Genomic DNA, 15457 nt, shown 5'->3' with positions numbered 1-15457 from the left:
AATGTATGGAAACTTCAAAATTTAAAGAAAGTAATATTTTATCTAAAAACAAAATAAAAATCTGATTATCCTGCCATTTAGCTAATTTAAATGATTTTGCTACTTTTGACTTAAAACAAGCAAAATTTCTCTTTTATTGTCAGACAATGAGAATAAAAGAGCGTGTGTCTTTTTATAGTGTATGTAAATATCTGGTTTCAACAAAAAGCTATATCAGCATTTTCTAAAATACAAAAACCGGCTATTATTTGAGGTCAAAATTTGATCAAGCATAAAAAGATAAAGATTCACCCTAAACGGACACACACACACACACACACACACACACACGCATGCACAGAAACCTCTTATATAACAGACTGCCCTGAAGGTATTAGGTATTAGGGCTGCTTTATTAAAGCGAGGCAGGTGAGTTATAAAACGCTTCTGTTGGCAACATGTGTCTGTGTGCATCACAGAAACCATGAGGATATATGAGAAAAGCATCGAAATGCATAAAAAAACAAAGTAGGGCGACAATGTGATAGGGAACAGCAGCAGAGTGGTGAGGCAAGGTAGAACAGAAAGGTTTGTAGGCCAGTGTGTCAAAGCCGACGAGGAGTAGGAGGAGAGTGATCGGACGAGAAGGAAAGAGGCGGAGAGGACGCACCCTGAAACCCATTACTGGCTGTCGGCATATTGGTCAAACCATAGCTTGTTGCATAATGTTCTTTGGCAGACAGAGTGTACCTTCAGTCCCTGCAAAATACTTCTGAGAAATCCCACTTACGAAGAAATAGATCTCTTAAACACTTGCAGAAACCTGTGTCAGAATATATTACACTATTTCAAATCAAAGCATCTTACTTTTGTTTCTGAGTTTGTTTACTACATAATTAGAGTAAGTTTTTCTCTAACTGTACCACCCACTCAAATTAATGTCAAGAAAAACTTTAGAATCTACCAATTACCAACAGAAGATATTTTTAAGATGCATTTTTCCTGATTGTCCTTGGTGGTGGTCAGCCCCTGGAACCTTCTGGAAATTTTGAGGAAGACAAACTGAACCTGGTTTTCTGAGTCACAGCAAAGGCTGACTCAGCACATTCGGGCTCCCATAACGATGACTCAGCCGCATGACTCAGATTATTCATTTTTATAACAGCCAGTTATAAACTAACTAAAAGTCCCTACAAAGACTGAAGTACAGCATTGGTAGTGGAAGACTCCACCCAAAGCACAACCGTTAGATAACATGTAAAGGCAGTAATGATGAAATACTATTGCATTTCAGGTATTTAAAAGAATATATAGCAATTTTTGTATAAATAAGTAAACAAATATATAGATTGTAAAAGGAGCCTCAAAAAAGAGCTAAGTAACATCTAAATAAAATGATTCAGAAATAAATGTGGCTATTTAAAATAAATGTAACAGCTAGAAGGGAAAACAAATAATTGAGGAAATCTCACTCCTTTTGAGCTCTTATTAAACTCAAATAGGATCATTTCTGTGACTAAAATATTTAAACGTCAGGTGTTTTTATGCCCCATATGTTTGGGACATAAAGAAATTATGAAGCATGAGTGTCACAACCAATGGTCAGCATATATGTGATCTGGCTTTGAAATGTATGTCGTAGCTAGGCACATGTTCTGTGTTCACAGATAAAGATGTTCTCAAATCAGCATGCTGAATGCTTGAAGTGGCTGGCACAGCAGGAGAAATTGTCTTATTTCCTGATTAAGTCAGTAATTATCTCACCAATAGTGGGCACTCATGGACTGTATAGAACTTTAATCCTAAAATCGTTTATGATATGCTCCTAAGGGAGCATATCATAAACATAAGCAGGGTTAAAATATGTGACAGCAGTGGATATTTCACAGTATGTGATTCATATCTTCCTATTCGGGTCCATTCAAAAAGCACTTGTAGATTCCCCAACACAGGGGCCATGATAAAAAAAAACAAAAAAACATGTGATAACAGGTTCAGGTTGCAGCTGGATTACATTAGGGACAAATTAGGAATGTCAATGCAAACCCAAGTCAACTGACAAAAAGGTTACTGATCAAAAAGTTTGCATTTTATCTGCACACCTGTCTCATGTTCACATCAAAGAAACAGCTAACTGAATATAAAATCAAACAATAAAGCCATTCTATTACATATTACTAAATGTTACTATCCTAGCATTAAGCAAGCAACCAAATGAGTGTAATCGAGCATTGTCTGACCCCCTGTGGGAGTGTGCCCATGTGCTGTGGGGGGGGGTGATTCATGCATTTGGGTTCAGGGGCATGTGTTCAATATCTGTGTCCTGGTTGGGGGTGGCCCAGTGGGGAGATTCATGTCGGGTTCACTTGTGGTGAAGGGCTCATGGGGTTGGGATCGGAATTCATTGGGGGTTGGGACTATTTTAGTCTGTTGTGGCTCTGGTTGGCAGGCTTGTTTGGACCATGTAGACCTCTCTTTTGTACATGGCCCCCTCCCCAGATGAGGATGGGGGTGGTTGGTGACTGGGGTCGGGGCGGGGGTCGGACCGGGATCAGGCACGAGCCCGGGCTAGCCCAGACCAGGTTCAGGTGCTTGGGCGGTCTGCCCATCTCCACCCCTGGAGGGCTGGGGACCACCTCCTGGGTCTGGTTGCCCCTATGGGGTATCGGCACCTGGACCTGATAGACCTGGATAGAGTATGTATGGGGAGTGTGAGTGAGTGTACGACGTCCATTGTTGTTTGTCTTTACGTTGGGTGCGTGGGTGTTTTTATGTGTACGCAAGAGGGTGGGAATGTGTGATTGTGAGTGCCTGTTTTTTTTGTCAGGCTGGGTCTTGGGCCGCTCCGTCTCCTGGATCAGTTTAGGCCCCCATTGAATGTGGGGCCTATTCCCTCACCACCACATTACCTGCCGGTGGTTGGTATCTCTGCCCGCCAGTGTACTGGCTCACTCCCAGTGGGTGCTTGCTGGGGCCTGGACCCCTAGACTCGGTCGGGCCTCTGCTTGGGGAGTGATATGTCCCGGGGTCTCGGGTCTTTGGGTCCATGGCTGGATCTGCTTGGGCATAGACGGCTGCCGGCGGGGCCTGTGAGCTTGTCGCTGCAATTCCCTGGGGCTTCTGCACTGTGGCTGCTGGGTGGTTCCCCTGGGATTCTCCCCCTGCTCCTCTTTGGGGGGGTTACGGTAGTCCCAGCGGTGGTTCTCCTGGGGTTCCTGTGCTCTGGGGGGCCTTTGGATGTCTGTGGCTCGGATCTCCTCTGTATCTGTCCTGGGTCCAGGTCTGTGGCTCCTCACACTCACTATTGCATATTTTTATCAAGAAACCTAGTATGCACATGCGTGCTCACACTCAGACCCACAGGTGTTTAGAATCAGGTGTTAACAGATGCATAAATGTTCTTTATTGAGCTGCATTTACCACTAAATACATCTTGCATTGATAAGTACCGTGCACCTTTCGATAAAAAAGCTGGTAATGCGAACGTTTCTGCAGGTGTAGAAGCAAGCAGGGTGTTATCTTGCATTCTCTTCATCCTTCTTTCTTTCCTCCATTCTATTCTCTTTCTCTCCCCTTTTCCTTTTTGCCCCACCTTTCTCTCTTTTGTGCGTTTTTTTTGTTCCTTTCAATTTCTGTCTCCGTGTCCATAACAATTGAAATAATCCCAAAGCAGTTTCTAATAAAGTTTCTTTTTATGAATATCAAGCAGAGCTTTAAAGCATTAGCTGTAATGCTCCACTCGTGAAAGTAAATCTGTTGGGCTTTTTCTTGGCACAACAATTCTAAGTGCTACTCTGCTGGACAGGACATGGTAAAAAAAGAAAAAAACATTATACCACAAGTGGTCACTGGGAAAGACACTTATAAAGAGAATAGTAAACGTTTAATTGTGTGTGTAACTTCGCACAAGTTGGACTCTCAGCTTGTCCTGTTTCACAGACTGTAGTTCTAGCTTGAACAGAACAAGCAATCTCAAGTTAGTCAAACCATCCCTCTTCTTCATATTATACCAGAGGTGTTGCTAACTTAATATTTTCTTCACAATAGGCATTTCATCCCTAACGGACAGACTGTACTCACACTGGGATGAAGAAACACACACACACTCACGCACAATGGATAAGAAGGTGAACTGAGCGTTCTTTCGCCCTTATTACTGCTTGTCATGATTCATTTCAGTGATAACTGATGAAATGTTCCAGCCAGCCAAAGACTCCCAAATGAAATCCTGAGAAATGGAATATGTGGACATTTGTGTATCTCCATATAAGATCCATAAGCACCATCTATTTAACTAAATGCAACTTTTGCTAGAACATTCTCAAAAATCTAATCAAACAAGGAGGAAACTAAATCATTATCATAAAAAGCCAGCACATCTGTAGCCAAAAGAAAACTTAGACTGTTACTTTATACTATGTTCATGATGTTCCCTTCACAAAAATACTGACAATAACGTAGTCTTTCTTTCTGAGACGGGTGGAAAAGATATGTGTTATGTTATTGACTGTTCTATCTCCACACCTTAACAGATTAGATTTAAAATAAAAAAAAGAAATGGCCAAGGTCAAAGGGATGCATAGCTTTTTTACCTTTCTACTACATGTTGACACTTGTCTGTGGCTCATTCTGGCTGCTAGAGAGCTAGAGAGAGCGTGACTGTCAGCAAATAACAAGAAGCTTGAGCAGAGTGCAGGAATATTGTTCTGTTTTATCTCTTTGAACTTTCAGCCTCTATCACTGTACATGCTGTATTTGAAAATGCTAACAGTCTTTAGGAAATTTCAGTTAAAGGTGAGGATATAAATTCTCTAAGATACACAGAGACTGCTGTTAAGGTAATGCTATTTGGGCTAACTGTGCTAATGCCTATAGCAGTAAAATCCCATTTTACAGCAACTGTTCTCTGACATAGCGTCACTGAACGTCCAGGGCGGAAATGCTAGGAAAAAAAACTTACTTCAGCTAATTCTACATCAGTAAGTAAAATGTACAAAATATGCTGGGTAAAGATTACAATCAGAAAAACCTAAACATGCAACAATATCTTACAAAGCTAGAAAAAAATTGAACAGCTGACCAGTCAATTTCAACACATTGTAACCAACAAGTTAATTTAAAGCTTTAACATAACTTAAAAATGATTTGGCAGTTTGTCAAAACTACATGTGGTTTGTGTTGAAGGTGATTCTAAAAGTCCGGGTATTTCTTAAATACACATCAAAATGTTGAGAATTAAAATGTGTTCAGTTTGCATGTGTATGCATAAAACTGAAATATAGCATGTATTATGGACCGCAGGGAGAGAGAGAGGTCACAGCGGGGTTCAGGCTGGAAGAAGGTCAGGATGTTCGCCAGCAGCTGTAAGCAGTAAATGCCGGCTGTTGGGCATGGTATAGATAATAAAGTACTCCCATGGGGGTTGGCTAATTTATAGCAGCGACACAGACTTCGTAAATAATTCTTGGAGGGGAGGTTTCAGCGGTCAGCTTTGATGTTCGTTGAGGGTATAAAAACCTTTAAAACTGATGGTCAGAGAGACCACTCTGTAAATACAGCCTAGCTTTGCTGATCTGAGTCTCACCTTAAGACCTTAGGTAATCTTCCTTTCTTTGTATAATTCTTTTTGTATTTAATTGTGCATTGGAAATCATTGGACTTATTTACCAAATTAAACTTGTGTTAGTCTTAATTTCAAACTCTTCATCTGTTCTTTCTCATGACATCTGGACTGGGTGAGGTTGAGGCTGTGTTATTAGTGGTGAAATTATTTTACCTCAACAAAAACAAGACTAACTTGTAATTATTTCCCTCAGGTTTTTACAGTTAAAGCCAATGAACATAAAATAAAGAAGCAGTTCTTAAACATATTGTCCTTGCTAAATGAATCCAAAAACATTTTCAGACAGAAATGAACTTAAAACTCTTTCTAAATTCAGCATTTCTTCAGTTAAACTCTCAAGATGAGCAGTCCTTTGTTGATGCCTCCCACGTTTACCCGCCTAACCCAGTGCTCTGTTGAACCATATGTTTTCCTGCTTCCACATGCTTCCACTTCCAGCATGGGAAACTTCTGCCGGGCTCCACCAATCAGCCGTAGGCCCGGGTTTAGGTAATGATACGAGCAGCCAATGGGGAAGCGGGACCAGGAGGACAACAGGACGAACAGGCTGCATACATGGGTTAAAGACACCGGCAAAAACACGAAAAGTTAAGAAAAGAAAAAACACGGGAAATAACGTCTGACAAGGACGAAAAGCTCTAAAAACAAATTGAAAGTAAAATGGTTTAGGAGACATGAGAAGACGGACCATGCATGCTTAAGTAGCTATGAATCTGCTGTTACACAACATAGTTAAGGAACTTAACAACCATAAGTCCAGCAGGGTTGAACCTTCTCCTTACATCTGAACTTTCAAACATATCCCTGTTTGGGTCTTTTGACTATTGAAGGTATCTTTTTTCTGATTTAATTGCTTCGTGTTGCCTTCTATCCGTGCTGTTTTTCTGCAAACAGGATGTCGCATAGAAGTAGCACTGCACCACAGCAGCACTGATCATTATCTTTCAGATAAACTACTGGCTATAAAGCCAATAATTGCTCTATGTTTTTTTGTTTCATTGCTCTTCTCTTTTTCGCAATATAACCTCAAATCTTGTTTCCGGTGTTTGTGCAACATCTTTTTTTACTTCTCTTGCATCCTAACTTTCACAGATTTTCCTCCAGGTAAACACTGACACCAGCTCTGCTGAAGCGTGCATAAAGTAATGTCACCTACCTGAAAATGACTCGGATTCATCCAGAAGCAGCATTATAATTATCGAGGAAATAAAAGAGCTGGAGTCCTATGCCTTTCTGTCGCACTGGAACCACCTTCTGTTTCAGGGTAAAAATGAACTGAAACTAAAGGAGGTTTATCACTCTCCTTTCACCCGGACTTTATATGCAGCTGGTCTTTAATCGACAGCTTCAGTGAGTGACTGACTGCTATAGCTGACCGGTCTGCGTGTTCTTCTCTACTCAATAACAACGCTAATGTGAAGCTGAGGAAGGCAGGAGGGATAGCAGATGAAAGCTTACATAACCCTGCATGCTGGAGCTGGGGCCCCACTCAAGGGGTATGTCTACGGGAGGGTCTGACAGTCACATTTTCCCTTTTGCCCTATCCCAAACGAAAGCAAAAAACATAAAACGCACGCCCACATGTAGGATCACACAGCATGTACGGAAGCAGCCACCTACAGACTCATGTTGTTAATGTCATAATTCTTAAGGCTTCTCTGCCTTAAAATGAGATAAAACACAAAGCAATAATGTCTTTCATATAAAAACATGCTAGTAACAATTACATTTGCTATTTAGGAGTCCATTTAGTTAGTGTCTGTCTTTGAAATATGTGACATATTGTAGAGCACACATACATGAAATCAACCTATCAATTGTGTTGTGTAAGAAGAATGTGGAGAAATATGGCTGCAAGAATTTGGGTCGAAGTTTCTGAAAATACCAATGAAAATACCTCACAGAACCTTCAATATGGTCTGTGCACCACACTTTTACGGATGTTAGAAAATGAAAGGTAAACAGACAGTTACACAACTTTTTTCAAGAAAACATCACTCATTTTTCAAGATCAAGCTGTCTTAAAGCACACAAAAAATACCAAAAAGGACTGTAGAAATAAAAAAACAAGGGAAATTGGAAAACATTTGACTTAAGACACTCAAAATTATAATTACTGTCTATTAAGGATACTACCTAGTGGTATATTTCACCAACAATTTGACACTGAAAATAACAGTGCATGAAGTACGGATTTCAAATATAGAAAATGTAAAGTTTTTAAAAACTGCCCTGAGGAAAAAAGATACTGATTCTGCTTTATGTATATATGGGTCGATGACATCACAAGAGGCACACAAATTAAGCCAATAAGCAAGCAATAATAAACTTTATTATAGACAAGTAACTTTTTCACAAGGACTCTGTAACATACTGGTTCTGTTTAAGTCTGCTCTGGTCCTCTTCACAAACCACCCACAAGTGTTTCATTGTTGCCAGACTTTCCTGAAATCATTGTAGTGTTCTCAAGCATAGCTCAACGTTTGGTGCAGCCATTGGGAATAAAAGTAAACCAATTAAAACCATGCACAAAAAGAAAAAAGTGATAATGATAAATGTAGATAGTTGTACTCAAAAGAATTCAGATCTGCTGCCTTTTACCTTGTGCGATGTCATCAGAAGCATGAATCTGAAATCATTTGTTTTACACCTACATAGCACAATAAACTGACCGACAAATGTTGTTGTATAGATGACAAACTATAACTCAAGAGAGTTCGATTGAGTTTATGCAAAAGTCTAGGTAGTAGCTTTAATGACTATAAACATCCGAATCCATTGCTTAATGAGGGCATGAAATAAATTCTTTTTTTAAAGGATAATATCAAGTCAGTACTGTCAAGTTGCAACTTGAAATTAGTTTTTAGGAAATACAATGAGACTGGAAGCTGCTAGTCAGTTTTTAGGGTTATTTATTTAGATTTGTTACAGTTATACACAGAGAGTATGGAATTCTGTTATAAATCTTTCAGAAAATCCTTAACCTTTGATTAAATGCTTCATTACTAAAAGCTATTTTTAATCTAATACCTGCTGAAGAATGACAGTACGGTTGAGCAACTCACTTTTACAGCAGCAAAAACTACGAAAATTCGCCACCAGTCAAATAAGTTATTTAAATGTTTTGTAAACTAGAATTTTATTTTTGAAAAAAAGGACAACTTCTGCTTCTATTTCATAATATGCCTTATGAAACCAGTGAGCTCTGCTCTGTCAGAATGGCACTGCACCACATGTAGGTCAGTATGATAGATCTCCCTCTGTCTTGTGTCTGATAAAATTCCACATGGCAGAAATCTGAACATAAAGATGTCAGGGGAAAAAACTGACCGCTGTGTGAAAACTATCAGCCAGCCAGAAGAGCTGCCATACACTCTATCACTCAAAAAAAGTCCAGCTACTCACCCATGTCATGTGGCTGAAACTTTTTTTGTCTGCTACTGTGCTGAGAGATCCATGCCTTCTCCTAAATATTCCACTTTAAAAACTAACTCCAGTTGGTGTGTGTGCTCCATCGTTCAACACCACACACATTCCCTCAGTGGGCTCCCACTGAAACAAGTGTGTCAGTGTCTGAATGCCTCGATATCCAGCCTCGTCTCGCAGTTTAACCGGCTCTCCGGCGAGGACAGAGCGCCAATGGGACAATTACAAAACAATGAGTCACTGAAAAGGGCCCCGGGCAGGCGAGTGTAGGAGCTCCCCCCACACCTCTAGTGGTGCTGCTTTTCCTGTCTGCCTCCTCTTCCTCCCTCCCCCATTTTTGCCAACTGACACAGAAGCCGATGTGACATCAGCAAGTCACGCCCACCCAGGAGAGGCTGCCTTAGGTAACAGAGATAACGGGTTCAATCAGGACAAGATGGACAGATGACGAGGAGGAAAGGAGGGTGAGAGGATTGACAAGGACGCAAGAGGAGGAGCAGATAAAAGCAAAACAACAACCCTGAAGGCTCACTGAAGCTATCAATTTACTGATGTGAGGTTACTGAACTGAAACCAGACAGTTTGAATGATGAGATTCAAACCTTTAAGACATTTTTAAACATGTGCAATAAATACACATTTCTAAAGGTAATTAATTGCACATCTTTAATAGGAAAGTGATGGAGAAAACGTCTGCAATCAATATACATCTGCTCAATCGCCACTTTATTAGGCATTCTTTGCTAGTACCCCCTTTTGCATTCAGAACTGTCTTATTTCTTAAACGGCATGGCCTTTAAGAAGGTGTTGGAAATATTCATCACAGATTTGAGCTCATGACAAGACATTTAATCACACAGCTGCAGCAAATTTTTTGGCTGCACATATTTGATGAAAATTCCCAATTCACCACATCCAAAAGGTGCTCTTTTGGATTGAGATATGGTGACTGTGAAGGGCATTGCAGTACAGTGAACTCATTTTCATGTTGGAGAAAGCTTAAAATGATTTGAACCTTTTGATATGGTGCATTATCCTGACATGGTTAGCAATAAGACTCAGATAGGTACAAGTGTTTAAACTATTCCCAGTTGTTACTAAGAGGCCTAAAGTGTGCTGAAAAATATCCCCCACATCATTAAACCACTGCCAGCAGCTTGATACAAGGCAGGATCGATCTATACTTTAAAGTTGTGTACTCCAAACTCTAACCCTACCATCTGCAAACTTAGGCAACATGTAAATATAAAAACCCACTACAGAAAAAGGGTTGACCAATGGGAGAAAAAGCTAACAGCTTAAATTTTTTTTCAAAAGAACACTACTAGGTTACTCTGCTGTAGGAAAAGACAATATTTCTATTGACAGGGGCTTCCTCAATCCTTTTAAAGGGAATGGCTGATGAGGACCACTGATAATCTTGAGGGGGCACACTGAAACCGTAAGTTGTAAAAGTATTTACAAATTCTGTTAAACTGTTATTAATTAAAGAGGGGCTGGGGACTGAATATTGGCTCAATATAAAGGACAATGAAAGAAAAAAAAAGAAATAAATAAACATTGCAACTCAAAGCGGAAGACGACGAGTACGAGTACATTGCAACTCATTGAACCAGGTCCTCTCTTAAAACATATTATACCTACAAGATTGCCCAGCCAGTGAGACCAGCACATTTACACGTTTGGCCATTGTACCCCTTGGCTCTTGGTTTTGCATTTACATGTATAGATTAAAAGGGGGATAAATGAGAAATGCAAGGCAGGAAAAGGTGGAAGAAATGGTATTTAAATGAATAAAACATTGTATTTTAAAATTACAGAGAGCTCATTTGTGTGAACCCAAGACCCTTCAAAACCAGTGTTGGTGTAGTTGGATTATTATTCATACACAAACAGGGAGGATGGCACGTAAAAAAATCACACGACTTCATTTGCTAACCTACATTGCAGCGTGTGGGGGAGGGTCAGCAGGATTAGAAATGGTGAAGAGGGGGAGGAGAAGAGGTGATGGGTGGCAACAAAGACAGCAAAGTCTGCCTGGTAACATAAAAATTCATGCACACATGCAGACTCACCTTTGCCACACTACCACAGTTTTGCTATTTCGCCACACCTCCTCAGAGGAAGGAGAGCTCATATTTCACTGTTTACATAACCTAAAGTGACCAATAGCATGAGACAATAGAGAACTGTAGGAAGATGGCATTTCTGCTGCTGAGCTCTGCTTTCAGAAAGAAGCTGGCTCAGGCAAAGCCAGAGAATTACATCACACAGGTTTAATAACTTATATATATTAAATGCATAAAAAAAAAAAATTATAATATCGAAAGCATTTGTCAAACTGTGTGGTTGTGGCTTTTTAAGTGGATAATTGAGGAAAAACAAATTCTATGTCATTGTTTAAAAAAGCAAGATTTGGATAAAACCCAATGATCCATACAGCAAAGCCGCAAATATGACAATAAGATGAATTGATCAGATTACTTTCTGTCAGCAAGCATATCCAACCTCATTGATTTATTCACTAATTTATTACTTGTGCACTGGAAGTAAAAAAAAAATTAAAATAAAATAACACAAAAAAAACGTATTATTACTGTTTGGTTGTAGACAAGCAAAATCAGATTTTATAAAAACACATTAGTGAAGCTGTAGCTCCTTTTGCACCAGGGCTAAAATGGCTGATAAAATAAAAAGTGCCATCGTCGTCGTTTAAGTTTCATATATGCATTGGCAGTTTTTGATATGGTTCTCTGCCCAGGGCTACAAAGCCTGGGGGATGCTGTTAGCATTCAGAAAAGTTGCCTGTTTCTTGAGACCCAGTTGAATTTCAGATTGCTTATTTGTATGTCTAATCAACAGGGAATTTCTACCCTCCTCCTATGCTGTTCACATTATAACATTTGGGATCAAACTAAAGGGCTTTTAAATTGTTTCCCAAATATTTGGATTGAATTTGATCATCTCTAATTTAAAATTAAAATATGTAAACTGGTTGAACCAAAACTGGAATGTTTCGTGCTCAACATAGATTCTTTAAACCATCATTCATGAAATCTTCCCAGTGAGCATTATGTTGTTGTCAAAACGTCTAAACACTGTGTACATGTTCCATGGACATCTAATCTAAAATTGGCATATTGTCTATTTGGTCTAAAAGTGAAGGTTTCTTTGACATTTTTAAAAATGTTAATTAGAAAACTGAATGTATACCGATTTTAGCTGTGACTGACAAGCATCACAAAATGAGTGACATGGAGATTTGTTCAAATGAAGAATACCTCAATTACCAGCACGTCGTCTTTACCAGCTGAGCTACACATTAACATGTTGGTTCTTGCGCAAAGCTTCTTCTGGCTGTGCTACAGACATTTTACTTTTATAAAAACCGAGCTTCGTCTCTGGTAATATCAGGAAAAGGAAGTGGGGCCCCAGCTCCAGCATGCAGGGTTATGTAAAGCTGTCATTGCACAACCTATACAGTTCAAATGTTCAATGAGACTTTACAATATGTGTTTTTTTCCATCAAGTACAGTGCAAATATGCAAATGTGTTGTTACACAAATAGTCCATCTTCTTCTACACGCTGATACTGTACCATAATATCACAGCTGAAAAAAAGATGAAATGCATTCATACTGAAACAAATCAAGCTGCCTTTGAGTTTTGGGAATTATCTTTTGGCATTTTGTGTATGATACCCAGACTATTTTATGGACCTATCAAAGCTACTTCTTTTAGACAGGAAGTTTTTGCCTTAATCTGAGTAAATTATATTTCTGATGAACCAACTGGTAGTCAGGATGACCTACTGATTACCCAATCTTACTATTGAGCAAGCATTTACAGAGGATAAAACTGACTGCATGCAAGCACTGTGCAACAATGCAGAACATTGTATATTACTCTTAATCTTTCATCTCTCTATATTAAGAAAAACTCTTAATGGCTTGTGTTATTTTTTATTTCTGTCCCATCTGCTATTCTTGTCTTTGTCCTTTTAAAACTATCTTACTGTGGTATATGGTAGCTCAGTGTGAGCAACCCTAATTTCGTTGTACCTCCCAGTACAATGACAATAAAGACTATTCTATTCCTTAATGTTTTAATTTCCTTGTTTATACTTGCGGTTTAATGAACCACTGTTCTGTCTCTTTATATTATCGCTGCCTATGCTATCAGACCGGTAACATGTATAACACAGTGAGGAGGGCGAACCCAGTATGAGGGAGAGTTCGTTATACATTGCAGAAGGCTGCAACAGGTTCCGATCCAGCTTGAATTCAAATAATTTGTATAGCCTTTTCTGTCTGAAAGTGCAATGGTGTCTGTCAGTTATGTTGCTGTGTCTAATATGTTCCCTTTGGATGCAAACTGTCTATAAGCATATTTACACCTTGTATACATGTGATATGTTTGCTGTCATGCTGACTCCAGCTAACTGCATTAGACCTGTGAGAAAACCACAGTTTACTTGCTTGCAGAAGTTTTTTGCCCTTCACAAGCGAATCGAGGTATGTCATGTTATAGATTTATATTGTTCTTAATTTTACTTGTGAGGAACTTTGCATGTTATTCTCTATAAAAGTGTTTGGTTTTATTACTTTTAATGTAACTATGGCACACATTACCTGGTTCATAATTTCAGACTGACTAAAATATCTATATTACTCCAGAGTTGTTTTGTTGTAATTGTAGCACTCTGAGATTCCTTGGAATGAAAAGTGCATTATAAATACAAATTATTATTACACATTTGTAAAAACAACAGACAAATGGACTACAATTTTTTTTTTTTTAGTTTCTATTATATAGTAATAGTGCAACATTACAGCATTTTTCACATTCACTGGTTTTGATTTTAGTGTGCCACCCTGAGATTTTTAACGGCCCCATGTGGCCCCCCTGTGAAACATTTCTGGTAGTGCCACTGTCTTTAAACCTGTAAATGGTTGATTATCTACTGCTTATTTATGTGGAATGTTCATAAAATAGAAAATGGAAAACTCTAACAGTGGGTTTTGTGAACCATTCCAACTCTATTTCACATAGCATTTTCATGAAGGTTGTGAGACACCTTTTAATGACCAAAGCATGATGGTGTGTCCAACAGGTGATGTGTCCAACTTGATCTGGTCATGTGTGGAAGACTAATGACAGGTTAATGGGGCATATCTTGGTACAATAAAGCAACCGTGGCATGTGTCAAAGCCAAAAGAAAAGAGCAAATAGCAAACTCAAATGAAGGTGAGTTTGTACAATACCTAAAAGGTGTTTTAACAGGGTTAAAAGAACAGGAAACAGGAACAGATGTACATATGTTTTATCTTGCTCTTTTCTCTTGAATTGCCAAAAGATCTCTGTAGTTGTTCAACATGCTGCCATTATGTCAGTCAGTGCAGTATTTGACCTGTCTGTGCCACAGTCACCAAAACAAGAGTATGCTGGAACTGAGAGCCGCATGTTTGATCTGTGTCAAGGATAATGATTAGAGTGAGCTGCAACGAAGCAAAAACTACAATTAGAAAACAGTTCTGAAAGATTCTACTTCATGGCACAGAGGAGAAGAGAACCTCAAATAACACCATGCAACTGTAATTACATCTCTCTCCATTGCATAATGAGTGAATAAAGGAAACAATTAGGAGGAAATACATGAGAAATATCACACTCTACATGTTCTCTATTAAAGCATAAACCCCTCCTGTGGGGGTTCAAGACATCGCCTATGATTACACAACACTGATCAGAACCTGTTTGGATCCCCATAACAGCTGTTGATCAGTGAAAAATTGGTGTTCTGAGCTGTGTTGACCACCAATAGATTAGACAACTGTCAAAAACATCTAAATGTTAAAAACATTTTTTAAACCCTTTTAATAAAACAAATAATAACAGGCCTGCTGTCGCCTCAGGACCGAGCTGAACAAATTGGACCATTCACTGCTCTTTCCAGCTGATCCACTCATATATGTGATCTTAGGATTTTTTTTGTATTCCTATGTGAGTTGCAAGGGTAACAATCATACTTTTCTTCTGTTGCATTTAGCTTCTGTCAAACCTTCACGTCTTCCATATATGTACCATTTTGACCATTGTGAGGAACTTTACAATGGCCGAAGAAGCTGTTGTTTACAGTAGGAATACATTTGCAAATGGTGCAGGTGGTGACTACGAGATGATCTTGTTCAGCCAATAATTGCTTGGTTGTGAAAAGAAGTCTAAAGAAGTAATTAACAGAAGATCCTGCGTTTATAAGAACCCTGAAAAACAACAGTTCCTACTGTGCAAAACCTATTGCTGTGCTATAAATCAACTTTATCAATAATGTTTGATTTTGGGTTTTAAAAAAAAACAAATAAATGTGAAAAAGATTATTTTTGGATTTTGTGACATATTCAGCTTTGTAAGTATGCTCTAATCTTGCAG

The 15457-nt window shown here is 38.9% G+C and overlaps 1 protein-coding gene across 2 annotated transcripts in view; it reads right to left on the bottom strand.

The window, feature by feature from the left end:
• Positions 1-15457, bottom strand: part of LOC124869638 (helicase ARIP4-like) — a 101988-nt gene that overhangs the window by 37501 nt on the left and 49030 nt on the right. Inside the window, exon 1 of one of the 2 annotated variants that reach the window (XM_047367612.1) lies at positions 6759-7023. The exons of the other annotated variant lie outside the window; for it this stretch is intronic. Coding sequence (XP_047223568.1) covers positions 6759-6792 — 34 coding nt within the window. The 5' untranslated portion in view covers positions 6793-7023. Of the gene's footprint in view, positions 1-6758; positions 7024-15457 lie in introns of those variants that run through there. 2 annotated transcript variants of the gene reach the window in all.

The sequence above is a fragment of the Girardinichthys multiradiatus genome, chromosome 1, assembly GCF_021462225.1.
Source record: "Girardinichthys multiradiatus isolate DD_20200921_A chromosome 1, DD_fGirMul_XY1, whole genome shotgun sequence".
In the NCBI taxonomy this organism is placed as follows: Eukaryota; Metazoa; Chordata; class Actinopteri; order Cyprinodontiformes; family Goodeidae; genus Girardinichthys; species Girardinichthys multiradiatus.
The sequence above is the reverse complement of the archived record's forward strand: the minus strand, read 5'-3'. Positions and strand labels throughout refer to the sequence as shown.